The sequence below is a fragment of the Falco biarmicus genome, chromosome 5 (genome assembly GCF_023638135.1).
Source record: "Falco biarmicus isolate bFalBia1 chromosome 5, bFalBia1.pri, whole genome shotgun sequence".
Taxonomy (NCBI): Eukaryota; Metazoa; Chordata; class Aves; order Falconiformes; family Falconidae; genus Falco; species Falco biarmicus.
The window spans coordinates 17,614,800-17,630,852 of NC_079292.1; the positions used below are offsets into that span (position 1 = coordinate 17,614,800).

The following is a 16,053-nucleotide window of genomic DNA, read 5'->3' on the forward strand; positions in this document are numbered from 1 at the left end:
TTATTTGCGCACACATGAATGAATATGCACAGTTGGGAATACATTAAGGAAGTGTAAGAATGTCAGGTTGTGAAGAACACATGCTCTGGCACACTGAGATGAAAACGTCCCTCTAACACATACATTGACAAAGCTCATCCAAACTGATTTCGGCATCAGACTCCAAAATAAGAGGTACTATTTTATTTTATTTTTAAGAGGCTGTTTTACTACCCATTTAGAATGGAATAGGCAAGACAGGTTGACCATGAAAAGGTTTAGGCTAAAAATACTGTATATGGGCATACTTTTCTATGAATTCTAACACAGTTTGGAAGCCTTTGGATTAACTGATGATGCCATCACACTTGCTCAGAAGATCCTTCTTTCCTAAATAGCTGGAAGCCCACAGAGCCCATTCTCTGTCAACGTTACCAGGCCCACTGAAAACTGCTTTTCAAAAATAATGTTCTTTCCTGTCCCACCAAGCAAACAAAACACGGGACTGGGAAGGATCCCTGGGTCATTCAGTCCAGCTCCCTGTTATCAGAAGACTCTGCAAGCAAACGGCACACAGACCTTGCCAGTAAAGACAGGCAAAGAAGACACTGGTACCTGAGCTTCTTTGTGGCCTTTGTCACTAGGTCACCTGCCTCATTCAGAACTTTCACTGATTGAATGCACCCTGTGATTTTACTTTTTCACAGTAATATCATACTATCTCCAGTAACTGAGCAGTATGCTTTTCTTCCGCTGCTGTTGCTGGTTGTTTCAGCTTTCATGCTTGGTATGATACGCCTCCGTTGGCTGCACTGACCAGCTCCCCATTGCTCTGGGGACAACTGCACCACAGACAGCCGAAGTTACATGTCTGAATGTGGACCTGGCTTCCACCCTTAGTTATTGTGCTGAGGTCATTTATGAAAATAACACAGAAGGCTTATGCAAGGCTCTCCACTGATATTACCCTTCCAGTCCGGAAGCTGTTCTTTTAGTAGAATTGCTTCCCTGCTTTCTAGCCATTCCTTTTTGCATTGTGCGCTAAGTACTGTATTCTGCAGGCTAACGTGAAAGTGCTTCAATTGTAATTGTCATTTTGTACAATGTCTAGTTGAAGTCTATATAGAATTAAGCATGCATCACTTGTTTGGTGTAAAAAATCAGCTACCAGGTGAATCTGACACAATCAGCTGCTGGCAAACTTCACATTAGGTCTCAGTTTACCTCCATATTGGCAGTTAGTCTTAAACTAAAAATACGTTGTAAAGTTTTGCTGCTGCTGCGATCCTTTTTTTCCTGTTTCTGAAAGACTGATAAGTTGTTCACAACTATGTGGGTTTTTTTTTTTTTACTGCAGGAGCTCAAGCTCGTTAGATTTACTGAAAGCTCCTACTATTTTGTGGCAGCAGTTTCAATATCCCTGAATGTACATTGATCAAGTATTCTTAACCACATAAGTGATTACATTTCATCTGGTTTTTCTTCAGTGCTTGCTTCTCTAGGATTCTGGTACTCTTTTTTCCTTATGAAGGATTGTTAGATAAACTAAATTTTGCCTTTTCTTTCTAGAGCAGATTTTGAGTTGATCAGACAAAGAAAATTACTTATATTTACAGAAAAATGACACTCCTGTGCCTTGCAATGTATTGCAAACTGTTGGTTAATATAACTTCATTATGGAAAATGTGCCTTTTTTTCTCCTTTGGTAAGCTAGATTACTACCTTTTGGTTTAAGCCATGTGAGAAGAAATGAATTGGTCTGCAGACACGGGAGTTAAGCCAAGACTGAATTAGCGTAGTCTTTTATAGTTTGCTTATCCTGAATGCTGATACACCTGAATGTCCCATCTCCTACCAATTTCACTTAGAGTTCCAGCTTAAAGCCAATATTTCTGACTGTGTAAAATGGGTATCCTGTGCAAGAATGACCATGTTTCCTGTGGTCCCTAGCCTCTCTGTGAATTTATATTAGAAAAAGAACTTTAGATTTTCTTGCTAGTAACTTCATTGTCTTTCTTTTTTTTTTTTTTTTTTTAAGTTATACCATTTTGTTTCTTCTTTTTGTGTAAAGGAAAACTTAACTGATAATTTGGCCTAGGAAAGGAAAAAAATAATATTCATGCTAGGTTATAAAACCAGCTTGCTCCCCCATGAATTTGAGAATGGTATTGGACAAGCTGTGATGTGATCATTGCTGCACAGCGAGGACAGTAAAGAGCATTGGGAAATTCTGTTTTCTGGTTCCTGGATGACCAGGAATTTGCTTTAAATGTAAAGGTACTGAAATAAATCGTTACTGAACAATAGTGAGATATCATAGGTGAAGATGTGATTATCAGCTCTCAGCTACATTTCTGTACTGTATTCATTTGAATTGCTAGGTGATTTACACGTTGATAGGCGTACATGCAATTGTTTCTTAAGACTATGTAGAGAAAATATATCCTTGAAAATGATTAATTCACCTTCTGTATGAGTCAGGTTGCATAAGTGCTATGTAATTTTTATAGTGATAAACCTGGTATTTGGGATGATGCTGTAAATGTTGAGATGGAATTTTTTTTAATTAAATCTCTTCCATATTGCAATTAAAACAAGGACAAAGAGCTTTGTTGTAATAATTTTACAGTCTTTCTGGGTGTATTCAACTTTCCTGCTAAATATAAAATATAATTTGGATTCCTTTGCTGAAGATGGTGAAGATTTTTGTTCCATATAAATCATTACTATGAATTATGAATGGTGATTGACACAAATCTACAATAACTTTTTATCTGAGTTTCAGATGCTTTTGAAATAGGTGAAAAACTTGAAAACAGTCATGGGTCTGCTGATCTCCAACATGAGTAGCTTTTTAAAACACATACATATTTCTTCTTGATATTTATAGAGAGGAAAAGCTGATAAATAAAGACTGCAGTATAAAAATCAGCAAAGCAAAAAAAAAAAAAAAGAATTGGTGTGCTAACAGAATTATTCAATGTATAAACCCTACTGGGGTATGCAAAACTAGTCCAATATCATATTTAATTTACGATGTCTGTCCAACCTGTGTAGGATTAGAACATAATTTAATAGGATTGTCAAAGCAGCCTTTTTTTGTATGGGATGCCTGTTTTAACTGTTCACTTAACATGATCACATTGGGAAACCGAATATTGCTGAGTTTTAAACAAGTCCATTGCCACTTTACAAGACCAATGTTGTTTCAAACACCCAGAAAAGCTTCTATTTTTCAAAAGTTTTTGCTTTTAGATTTCTATGGAACAAAACGTATGTATGGGAGCAAGGAATGGATGCGTCTACATAATACATCAGTTCTAGTCTTTTACAGATGAAGACAGAATTGATTTCAGTTCTATCCAAAATATTGCTTAAGCTTAAATTTGGCCGTGAGCTACAGGGATACATTCTAAAGTTAAAGAGTGAGCACTGATGTATGAAAGTACACATAAAACATTGTAAAACATACACAAAGACTAGCTGAGGAAAAAGAAATACTTGTCCTAGCTCAAAATGCAAATCTACTATAAAAAGTTTTAGAGTTAGCAGTCTACAGCCCCACAAAAGCTCATACAAAAAAAAAAAAATGGTGACTGGGCAGTCGTGACTGGCCATTATCTAGAGAAATGATTAACAAAAGAAGAATAACTAAAACATAAAATGATTGACAACTAGTTTACAGAATAATGAATGCTGAAGAATACTTGCCAGAGGAATCCGCTTGAAAACCAGTCCTGGGCAGCACTTGTTCTGAATAGGAAAATGGGGAATTAAAGATGAAATACATTTCTCAAGTTACTCAAAGATGCAGCATCAACTTCTCTGATGTGTTTTGAATTACTCAAGTGCAATTTTTACTTTTTACTGCAGTTTGTTTTTTGTTCCTCCCCTGCTTCCTGACCTCTTAGGTAATACATGTACATATTCCTGCTAGACATAGACCTCCCTGTCCATTTCTATGCCAAGTGAAACAGATGGTAAGATGAAAATGTTCCTTTAACATCACATAGGTTATGATGAAGATAAAATTGTTTAAAATTGTGAAAGTTAGTGACAGTATTTGTGCTTATTCAATACAGCAATAAAAGGGAAAGTTTAATGGCTGTGTTTAGATGACTTGACCACTGCTTTAATTCAACCCAATTGTAAAATGTCTTTTATCATAAGAAGAGCAAGATTTTGCTAGATGGATGTATATTGCCAATAACAGCAACTGGTTGTACATGAAAGCAATTGAAGGCAAACTGATTTAATGTACTTTTCATGCAGGTAGTTTCAAATTATTTGCATTTCACTAGGTGAAATGCAGCAAATAACTTGATTTTTTTTCATATACAGCTACTTTGCCAGCATTAGAGGGAACTGGACAAGCCCATAGCTGAATTCACTGTCACACTTCCTTTACTGATTTTGAAATGTTCTGACTGAGAATTTATGTTTTATTATCTCTGCAGCATCCAGAGTGAATTGCAAAACATTCTAAACCAGAGGTGATTTCTAACGGCCTACCAACACAAAAAGGTAAATAAAGCAACAACACATTCATGAGACTCTAAATTAGAATATCGTACCAAGCATATGTCGTGGTATAAATGGGGTAAGGTCTGTCACATCAGCATCTGTAGGGCAGTGATGCAACATATGAATATGTATTATCTTCCTGAGCCAGAAGGAAGACAGAAGTGGATTTAATACTGTAAGTAGGTAGTTTCAGGCAGAAAGAAGGCAGAGAATGCACTGGAGGCCAGTAATTTTGGCTAATCCATCTGAAAATATGTGGATGTGGTGAGAGAAGTGAGAAGACTATTTCCTCTATGAGCAGCTCCTTACCACTTTGGAAGAGTTTGGACTAAAGCTACCTGCCTTCTGGTGGACTCTTCCTAGAGGCAGCATGGACTGTAATGGTAGCAGCTGAGTAATTAGCAGTTCACTTGAGTCAATACTGAACTAATGCTCTAGGGCAAAGATGTTTTCCCAAAAATGGAGATGGAGGCCACTGAGTGACTTATGAATTTTTTTTTGGTAAGAGTATTTATGTAACAGTCATGACCTGCTCAAATTCAGGTGACTGCTACCCTGCTTACCTAAAATACATTCTAGAGATTCCACTGGATGGGACCAGCCCTTTGGATTTGGTGTTCTTCTATTTGTGCTCACCGGCTGTGCTAAGCGTTGTGTCATGTGGGCTATGGTGTTTTATTTACAGGTGGCTGCACATCTTTGGTGGTTAAAGGAGGTAATACAACTTCAGATTTTGTACGGTGATTTGGGATCCTTCAAGATAAGAGGTGCTATCTAAATGTAAATTATTCTGCCGGCACAACTCCTGAAAAACAAAACCTTTGAAACTGATGCTGCTGCACTGCAAACTTGGAGAAATTATTTTTTTGCTCCCATCCTTTCAAGATTTTAATGGAATTCTTAAAAGAGACAGAATGATCTTAATGTACAGAAAGCAATTTCAACTTCATGGTCTCAATAAGATTTTAGGTTTAAAAGGACACAAGGCTTTTCTCTTGGTCATCCAGCCAGAATTACTCTTTGGAGCTGCTGTAAGATTGGTTCATTCTGTGTTTCCATTTCTGTTTGCAGTCACCCAGAACTGGCCTCAAGCAGCAAAATGAAAGAAGCACAACCATGCTCAATCTGTGACAAATTAGGGAGCAACTTGCAATGTTAAGATAGCCATATATTTTAAGTCAGTTAGCAGTATCTTTTTTGTAAACTATTGTTTGTGGTCAAGCAAAAGTGTCTGTCAATGAAGTAGTTTCCTTCAAAGCTAATCTCATTAAGTCTGATCAGACTTTTGTTCCTGAATGGGTTTCTTTTCTTTGCCTCAAAGAACTTCACATAGAGTCTCATGGTGTTAATTATCATCTTGTAATCAACCATTCCACATCTAGCATTTGTTTTCTTTGTAGTTTAGGAATTCACATGCATGAAACTTGGAACTGTGCTGTGCTGAAGGTCTTTAGTCACACCTTAAAGTTCTTAAACGGATGATCACCAGGAAGATAAACCCAAGTGCAGACTTGCATTTTTGGTAATTAGAACAAGCAATATTCATTTTAGGAAGAACACTGTCAGCATTCTGGGTCTGTGTGCAGTACAGGGTATTTTTAATTATGTCACTGGCACATTGGAAATAGGAATATAACTTCTAAATATGGGTGCTCATGTGACAGGCAAACTGTTAGCAACTAGTAGAAAACTTCAAAAGAGGAAAGATCTGTGAAGAACATTTAACGTATAAGAACGGACTTTATTAGCAATGTCTCCCTATGTCAAATGCAATGATATCAGTAGTTTTTTTCAAAGCTCACGCAGTTCTGGGCTCAAAGACCCTACAGAACACCAGCTTCCAAGTGAAGATGAAGGAATGCTGGGACTGGTCCTCAGCCAAGCAGAATGCATGTCATTCATGCACATCCTGGTGCCTTGTATCTGCTAAGAACAAACTGATCGAACTGGTAATTAATGAAAAAGAAACAACCGAGAGACTCTAGCAAGATTTGTTTTATCAAATTGTTGATTCATTTTTACTAACCTGTATTCAAATTGCACAAGGCAATTTGAAACTTTCCATTTGCTTACTATTAAATTAATTTTGACATTTTCTAGACTTTTTTTACATAAAACGTCCTGCGTCCACCTCTTAGGAAATGAGGCAGCAGAAGGCATGTTTGGAGAGACCAGGACAAAGAGACCAGACTACGCAACACTGCCACCATGAACAGGCATTCAAAGTGCAGAAAGTTTTGAAAAGTTGACATAAGGTTTCTCTGTTCTCCACATGAAGTCTTTTTGGTTGAACTTCTGCAGCTGCATTGCCATGAGCAGTTGTAGTCTTCTACACAAAATAGGAATGAAATAATTATAAAGTAGAACTTGAATGAATAATCAAATACTTGGCAAATTTGCTGCATTGATTTTTTTAGTTCTGTTAGCCTGTCCTAGAAACAAGAATCGGGAAGGTAAAACTACGAATCCTTCTTCTGAACTACTACTTGTATGTAACTGTAATGGAAATAAATCTCCACAATGGGGATTACTCCATGTGCTCTGCAGAATGAGAATGCGGCTCTGCATTTTGAAGAGTCTTGCCATACATCAAAATTCCTTCGATATCAGATGAACAGAAAGCCAAAGTTAATTTTGCTGTTAGAAGATAGAATAGTAAGAAGCTTGCACATCCAGCTTCATGTTTAATCTAAAATAAATGACATTGATTTGAGTGTTTTGAAACTGAAAGCTGCAAAATACTTGTGAAAACAGATAAATAAAGATCTGGGACACAATCCTGACTTAACTGAAACCAATGCTGAAAGCACCAGACTTCTTTGCTGTCAAGATACAGCCCTAGGAGCACAGTTCACCTACAACATGACACAACATTATTCTCATTTGCACCAGTGGAGCCACTGGTATTTTCTAGAGGAACAACTATGCTAATGAAAGATAGGAAAGATAATATTTATTGTCCATACCACATTATTTTCTAGATCGTACTTTGTGGAATGCTAAATACATGGAACAAAACTAGGAAACATATTTCAGCATCTCAATCCTAGCCATGCTTTAGGTAGATTGGATTTTTTCAAATGGGCAAAGATCATGCTGCAATGTCCCTTCCAAAGCTGGGCAAGCAGCAGTTTGAAACAGCACATAGGCAATGCAGTTGCCATCAGTCTCATGCACTTGTGACCAATTTCCCAATGCTTACAAGTCAGTTTTCTTAAATTATTACTTTGACTTCTTAAGTACCTCTACCACTTTGCAGATGAAAATCTATTTGTATACCTTTTAGTAAAGTGTAAATCATTCAAGGGGAAGGAACACTGCATCTTTAATATCACCATCAGTTGTAAAACTGACACTTTATATTAGCATAGGTCATTTGGGACCTACTTTGCAATCCAGCAATCAAAATCACTTTACATCCATAGTACTGTGATGACGATATTCTCATAATTCCATTTGAAAATGCTTTTGGTTTCACTGTCAGTTCTTATAATCAACAAATCCATTTTGTCATGGTGAGTAACTCTGCAGCGACGAACAATACAAAATTATTTGACTTTGGACTGCTAAATTTCCTCTTCTTTTGTTATGTATTGTCTCTTATTAAAAAAAAAGGGTTACATTCATTTAGTAATATAAGTTCTTAAACTTCTCTATGCTGTTGCTTGGGGTAGCAGTAGACGCAAGGAAAGCAACAACCTGCAATCTTTGGAAATTACTTCGAGAAATTACCGTCCTATAACTTAGTTGCTCATACTCTAGCTCAAAGAATAGTTCAATGATAATACATAATTAGTAATTTCCCAATACTCTTTTATTTACTAATTGAAGGCAGTCTTACTGATATAAGGGGCAGTAACTGGTCAACAGAAATACTGAAAGATATGCCAAACTGAGTTCAAGGAAGACTTGAAACTAGAACATAATTTTCTGTATTTATAGTACCAAACCCTTTGCCCCTACCACCCCCCCCTTTATATTTATATAATACTTCAGAATACTACGTATTTCATGCTATCATAGTGCTGCTTATATATGCATATGCTCACATATGTATCTATCTTTTTAAACTACCATAACAAAAATGTGAATTTTCTTAGACTAGAGATGAGCAAAAATGGGAAAAATTGTTACAGGGTAAAGTTTTGTCAGGAAAATGCTGCCTGAAAAAATTGCAATAACAATTATATGAAAAAAATCCTTCAGTTTTTAAGACTGCAACTATGTAGGTCTTCAGCCAACAAGCACTGACAAGAAAATTCTGCTTAGCTGTAGACTGTGCCGTAGACCCCCGCAGGTGATAATAATTCAATTCTGTACACCTAATATTTTTTTTTAATGTTCCATGAGTATTGAATTTAGGAAATCCGGATGGCCTTAGTGTTTTTCTGCAAGAATGACATTTTCAAAGTTACACATTATGAGTTCGTATAATGCTGTCCGACAAATCTTTCCTGTTGCTGATACTTAACACATATCTGTGCTGAATTCCTGTGGTGACATTCCAGAGGAAATGTAGCCTCTGCATATGTATTTAAATGCTTGCCTGTGACCCTTAGAGAAAGGCATTCATAAGTCTGCATAAGGAAACATCCTTATTTTATGAAGGCTAATAATGCATTATGCTAATACATTTTCTATTTACATATTTCACAGCTGTTGGTGGACTTTACTTTTTGGTTCTTTTCCAATTTGTCTAATTCTCTGTCAGCCAAAAAAAAAATGACAGTGCAAAAGACAGCTGATGGATTTGAAAGGAACTTGGGAAAATCATGATACTGTGGTCAAGGAGAAAATAACATAGGACATTTTGAAGGAAGGAACCTTTGTTCTTCCAATAAAAGGTGGAACTGTAATTGTTCAGTATTCAGTTTTAATGAGAGCTTATCACGAGCTTATCTCATTCTTCCTACTGGCATTTCTGTGTCACATCACCAGCCTTGGACGACCACACTAAGTGAAGGACAAACGTAACCCTAATTGCTGTAAAAAAAAATGTTTTATTTTACTGCTTTCTTTAGAGCAATATAAAACCAAACTTCTATTATACGTTTTATAACTAGAGAAATATTATAGCATTTTGATTCCCAACAGCTTTTTGTGTTCTGCTTGACTAATGTCTGCCTTACGTAGGCCTCTGGATAAAGTTTGTGATAAACTATTTACAATAAACAGAGTTCAATATAAAATGTTACAGAATTGATAAAGGCAAAAATGTTAAATTCAGGAGAATGAGTTCTCCCACTGACAGCTGCGGAGCTCTGGTTACAGCTGTAATGACTGGTGCATATCAAGTATTACAATTTTCTTCATTAATAGGAAATTCTTGATCTGATGTTCCATTTCCTAGCTTCTGTACATAACTTCCAAGGTTATCAGCAGAGTCATGCTGTCACTTACACTCCAAGATTTTTCATAAGGAGAAAGGAGTTAAAGGACATGGCTGAAATTAATAGTTGGATGGAAAAATGAAAAAGTATCCAGTTATCTGAGCAGCTCTTCTCCATTTCTGAGTTCTGCTAACAGCAGAAAGCTAGGCAGGTTCTCTTCACTAGGGAGAAGAAATAAGAGGGGTGTGTGTGTGGGTGTGCAGGTGTGGGTGTGTGTGGGTGTGTGTGTGTGTAGGGGAGGAGAAAAAATAGACAGAGAGATGTAGCTTCAGAAAGGAAAGAAAAAGAAAGAAGAAAACAATCTCCCTTCTTTTGCTTTTAGGCAGCTTTTTGGATGATGTGGTGATCTCCATCAGTCTTTGGAAACACTTGCTGCTCCTTTTTGGCTACTCTGAGCTGTTGAGCTCAGTTGATAGGTGACAGCAGAGGCAGTGACAGCTAACAGGTAAGAGCTGACAGGTAACAGCTAACTCATGACAAGCGACTTTCCAAGGAGCTATGCCTTACAAAATCGAGTTGTACTCTGCTTTTGTACTCATGCATCATTTGATTTGCCTCCAAGCCGTATTGGTATAACTGCCTCTATGAAATTGTTCCCAGTGTGGAAGCAGCTGTCCTTTGTAATTTGTATGTGATCGTTAAAAACTGAGATCCCACTATCACACAGCTCATGCAGGTCCTTCACGTTCCTAAGGTGGGAAAACATTCCTTTATAATGAAAATCATGCTTTTTCATGGAGACTTCCTTCCTGAAGCCCCTTTCTTGCTATCATTAAGTAGGGATGAGCATACCTAACAGCTGGAGCAGAAGCTTGTGAATCAGGCTCCTTGGGTGTAGTTTTTGCTTTGCTTCGAGTCATGTCACTTGTGCTCCTCACAGAACTACGCTGTGATGCATAACTTGCTCAGCTTCCTGGTAGGGAAGCAGGAGGCTTTGATGAGGTCCTGGTGAGTGCTGACTGTGGTAAGATCCTCTGATAAAAGGATCTGTAGAAATTCAGAGCTATAGCGGCACAAAAATGAACTGTTTAGTAACAGAGTCTCGCTGAGAAAGAAACAGAAATCTAGCACTATCTCTTTCTTTTCTGAGTTTTCCAGGTCATGATTGTTCGCTGCTTTGCACTATTTTTAGAAGATGAGTCTCCTTCTTTTGTGGTCTTCCCAGGAGATAAGACAAACTTGCTTTGAGATAGGAAGGACTTAACGAAACCCAAAGTAGCTGAACTTTTCCTGTGCACTTTAAGGGTATGTCTTTACCAAAGATAACCAGCGTGACACAGCCATATGGTAGGAAACTGTGTACCTTGAAACTCTTGTTTCTATATACTCAGACGACAATTTCCTGACCCAGTAATGGATTTCCTGCCTGTTCCTTCTCCCTTCAGGAAACTAGCATGAAGTAGAGAATAAAAGCAATCAAAGAGTTGACAAATTGAATTTGCTAAAATGTGTGCTTATGGCATTCATGAAACAAAAATGTCAGGGAGAACAGAGATGTTTGGAGGAAGTTATTTATGACCAAGGAATATGCATGAATGCAGAAGAAAGACGGTTGGGGAACTGTGGAATCAAGGCTCAGAGGATATATTCAAAGGATACCAGCATCAGAGGAGGAGAAATTAAAGCTTTCAGGATTAGCTGGAAGATCAGGACACTGCTGGAAAACTGGGATGGGTGGTTACTGCAGTCTTGCTTTTCATACCTCACTTTCTTGGTTTGGTACAAGCAGCTTCATGATTTTTAATTCTTATTTTGTCCAGGTAGCTGGCTGAAAAAGGCTTGTATAAAATTTCCAGTTGCCTTTTGGACAGAACTCAAATACAGTGAAACCATTTAAACACAGGCTTTAGCGTAACTCTAGCCTACTAATTATCAGCTCTTCCCCTGGTGTAGCATATGCTCTTGAACACAGTAGATTATATCAGTAAAAGACTGGAGTCTGTGTTGGTCAAGAAAGTATGCAGAAAACTCCTAGAAGGCATCCATGAATAACAATGAATCACTTTGTTCTTTTATTGAATGGAGTAATATCTCTTCTGGTGTTAATCTATCATCTTTTGGGGTGCAAGCCAATCTTGGTAGTTGACAACAGATTTATATTCCCACAGTTTTATGAAGGGCAAACATGTATTGAGCCTATTTGCTTTCATTATTATTTAGAGCAATTCTGTAAATATAGAACTCTTCATACTGGGGATCAAGATGAAAGAAGATGCCATATAAATGTGTATCCCATATATGCATATGACATATGTAACTTTTTCTTAATTGCCTTACAAAGATATTTGTTTCAATGCAGGAAGCCTGCACTTACCCTCCCTCTTGGCTTGATGGCTTTAGGCACAGAGGATGGTTCTGACAGCTGAATGGAAAGTGCAGATTTTTTCTAAAATACTTCACCTATAGAAACTACTCATATGGGAAGCAATTATTTGCAAAGAGTTTCCCTTTCCTTAAAGCAGTACATGAAGTCAAGAGTGTTTTCAGTAGAGGTGCTGAACTAGGTAAACTCTTTGTTAACAATGGAATTGTTTCCTTTAATTTCCCTTTATAGTCTCAAATCCCAGCACTTTGGGGAACAACATTTCAGCTCTGGCAAAACTTTTAATTTATTTCTCACTCTAGCTCTTATAGCACAAGGGAAAGAGAAAGAGATAGAGGGAAGTTGTCTGAAAATTATTTCCAAGCTTTGCTCAAAACTAGTCCTACTTCTCTCAAACCTTTTTGCCCTACTCCAGACTGTATCCTGATCCATATTTCAAGAGTTCTAAAATTTCAAAAATTATAGCCTCTGTTTGCACATTGTCTTGAGTACCCTGTCCAATCAAGAATAACAACTGGAACAGAGGAAGATGCTACATTAGTAAATAATATTTATTATATTAAAATACCAGCCAGCATGGGCTACATGGTGTTTGTAAATACATTGGAAAGCTTAGTTCCTAGGCCTAAGAGTTTATAATTAAAGATCAAATACTTTTTATAGGGGGTCTAAACTATGTTCTTAAGTCTGTATTTAGGATGAATAAAATACTTGGTACTGTTAAAAATGCCAGCAATTTATTTATGTACTTAGATTTAAACTTGGGATCTGAATTTCAGGCACCTATTAAATAAATAATAATTTAAAAAAAACCCCAAGAAACAACAAAACCAACAAAAACCTCCCCAAAAGATCTGGAACTATTGAAAGTGAGTTTTATGGTGACAATCTCTGCTGAAAGGTGTTCCACTAAATGGACCAGGGTGGCAGAAGACAGTGGCACTGGTCACAGTGGCAAAGAATTGAGGAATCTGAGATGCAGTTTAGAGACAAGATTTCAGTTAACTTAAGAGCTGATGTAAAACAAACCCTGGTGTTCCTCCAGCATATCCATGCTGCTGGGGACTGAAAATAGCAAAGCCACCCAGGAGATGCTGATGCTGTAACTAAATTGTAAGGGCCAAAGCACGTAAGGGCGGCACCAACCCAGACAGTGTTTGGGACAATAATGTGTTTCCTTTAGACTATCCCTTTGCATGCTGGTGAAATTTATACATTCCCGATCATGGATTGTGATAGTTTAGGTTTATCTCTATGTCTCTGGGCCCAACTAATCTTAACGGGCTAGTCTGGATCTGAAGCAGTGCAATATTTATGTGTAATTTATGAAGAAACTTGATCTATAGTCTAAAGTAATGAGTTGAAAGGTGGCATGTGCAAATAATAACTGCTATGAAAAAGCTTTCAGTAAAAAAATAAACTGTTTTGAATATTTGATCTTAGCAAATGCAAGAGCTCTGGACAATTTAGAATAATATTTTTGGCTAAAATGTTCTTTATAATAAGGAGTAAATAAGTTTGACCCTTATACCCTTGTGAAAAACATGTAGTATATTCCCCCAAAACACAAGAAACAAAATCAAGATGGGAATCCAGATGTCTCGGTACTGTCTTGTACAGCTCTTCAAACAGCACTTAATGCGACGGATTTCTTTCTAACTACCAAGGACAATGTGAAAACTTGTCATTTTTGTAAAAACAAATAAATTTTAAATTTCCTTAATAAATTTCACTTTAAAGTGAAAGTAAGTGAAATTATTTTTTATTGAGAAATTCACATCCTCCTATTAGTTAACTATGAAGCAAAATAGCACAGGAAAATGCAGTGGCACATATACTGTTCTACACTAAGGATTTAACGGTCAAAATGAGGAGAGCAAAAATATCAGGAAAAAATCCATGAAAGTCAAATTTCAGAATCTATGGAAAATCTAGGAGAACATTTAAGTGTAGGATTTTTGAATAATTTATAATGCCCTCTATTAACTGGGATTACAGTTACTTTCTTTAAATTACAAAAGATAATTATGGAAAAATATGTCAGCAATGACACATTCATAGGTAAAAGCTTAAAATATTAACCGGTCATCAGGGTGAACAGGACTTTCACTTACGCCTACTTTCATAAATAGCTCTTGATTTCTCATACAGCTCGTATGGGTCAGGTTTTCGTGGATCAAAGGCCTCTGTTGAATCAGGAAATGAACTCCTGTGGAGAGTGGGTGGATAGGGAATATTCTGTGGCATAGCTGGAGCAGACAGGCTTGTTTGAGGGCTGCCTTGATTCTCCCATCGTTCCATCATCTGGAATAAAAACATACAGAGAATAAAGATGACAATTTCCAAAAACTGTGACTTTCACAATGAGACCAAAGAAAGTGATTTCAGCTGAAGATCTGTTTTGCAAATTCAGCAACCCCCTTTGCTGCCTTTTGAGATGAAAGGTGTGTGTTGTGCTGTTTATAAAATGACTTGCTTGAATTTACTTGTTAGTTTGTTGCTTATGGGAAGATGTGATCTTTCTCACCTAATACAATCTCACATGGATTAGGGACCAGTGTTACCTCTGAAGCATGCTGAGTGCCTTGCACAGAATGTGCTGAGCTATTGGAAGTTATTCTGCTAAAGGTGGAATCTGTGGGTCCATGAAGATACAATTATCAGATTCATCAAAATACATAATCAAACGCAGCACTTAACAAAGAAGCGGCCAGACTGGGTAGCAATTCAGTGATCTTAATGCTGTATCTTTTGAGAATGCATGAAAATAGCTAGTTTCCCAGGGAGAAGCAGATTACTAGAACTGTAAGCAGAATTTAAAGCTTCAATTGAAGAAAAAAACCCTCACAAAACAAAGGGAAAATTATTACAGCAGGTATTTGAGTATCTGGTGACAGTCGAATGTTCAATGATAAAATACAGAAAATGGTGAAAGAAAAGTGGGCATTAGTCTGACAGACTCTTTTTCATTCCTTACTGTTTCTTTCTTACATAAAAAAATACATTGGCATCATCCAACCGAACTCCCAAGCACAGGATAAGCTTTTCAGCTCTTCCAGATCACTTACAGGGAAGAAGCACAGAGCAGTGTATTTACTATGCATGAAAGCCACCTCAGTCCATGTTTTCTCCAAGGCTGCCTTTGCTCTCACATCAAGCCAGAAAGTTGATAATATGATAGACCGTGCAAAAGAAGACTTGGAAATCGGCATTTTATTTTTTGAAGGAGTTGGCTACTAATTAAGTTGCATTAGCAGATCTACTTGAAGAAGCGAAGTTAAACAAAACCCAAATGTTTATCCCAGGAAACAAATATTTGGCTTTTCCTGTGACCCCTGAAGCAAAGGGTGGTAAAGGCTCCAGAACAGTGCGTCCTCACACATAACCCAACAATCAGTTAATTACACAAAAAATGACTCTTGGAAACAAACTGCACTGTAATTAAATGCCACCGACTTCTAGTGGTGTACCAGCAGTGCCTTATCAAAGATGATTTCAGGCTCGCTCTACAAATTCTGTGATTATAATTTGCCTTTACTTCCTTGGTTTCAGAAGGTGTTTGGCTCAGCAGGCAGGCTTTGCGCTCTGTTCTGATGATTAACAACATCAGGCTTTTTCCACACTCAGTATGTGGACTACAGGTATTTTAGAGTCCTCCTGGTGAACACGCTAAGTAACTCTCACTCTGCACATCCCAGGTGATCTGACATCCTTAGCTTCATACTTCCAAATAAACAGAATATGGATATTGACCATTTTAAGTTGTTGAGGACCTCATTCTTTGTATAAGTGGTTATAATTCAAGCTGCGCTTCTGTCAGAGTTTCAGCAGCAAGTA

At 37.3% G+C, this 16,053-nt stretch overlaps 1 protein-coding gene across 12 annotated transcripts in view; it reads right to left on the minus strand.

Annotated features, from left to right (window-relative positions):
• The window catches only part of MAGI2 (membrane associated guanylate kinase, WW and PDZ domain containing 2), a 755,552-nt gene that overhangs the window by 74,955 nt on the left and 664,544 nt on the right, over positions 1-16,053 (minus strand). For 9 of the 12 annotated variants that reach the window (XM_056340978.1, XM_056340976.1, XM_056340974.1 and 6 more), the window contains one exon: positions 14,331-14,520. In XM_056340978.1, coding sequence (XP_056196953.1) covers positions 14,331-14,520 — 190 coding nt within the window. Of the gene's footprint in view, positions 1-3,690; positions 3,733-14,330; positions 14,521-16,053 lie in introns of all 12 variants that reach the window. The other 3 variants (XM_056340984.1, XM_056340983.1, XM_056340982.1) reach the window with 1 other exon arrangement.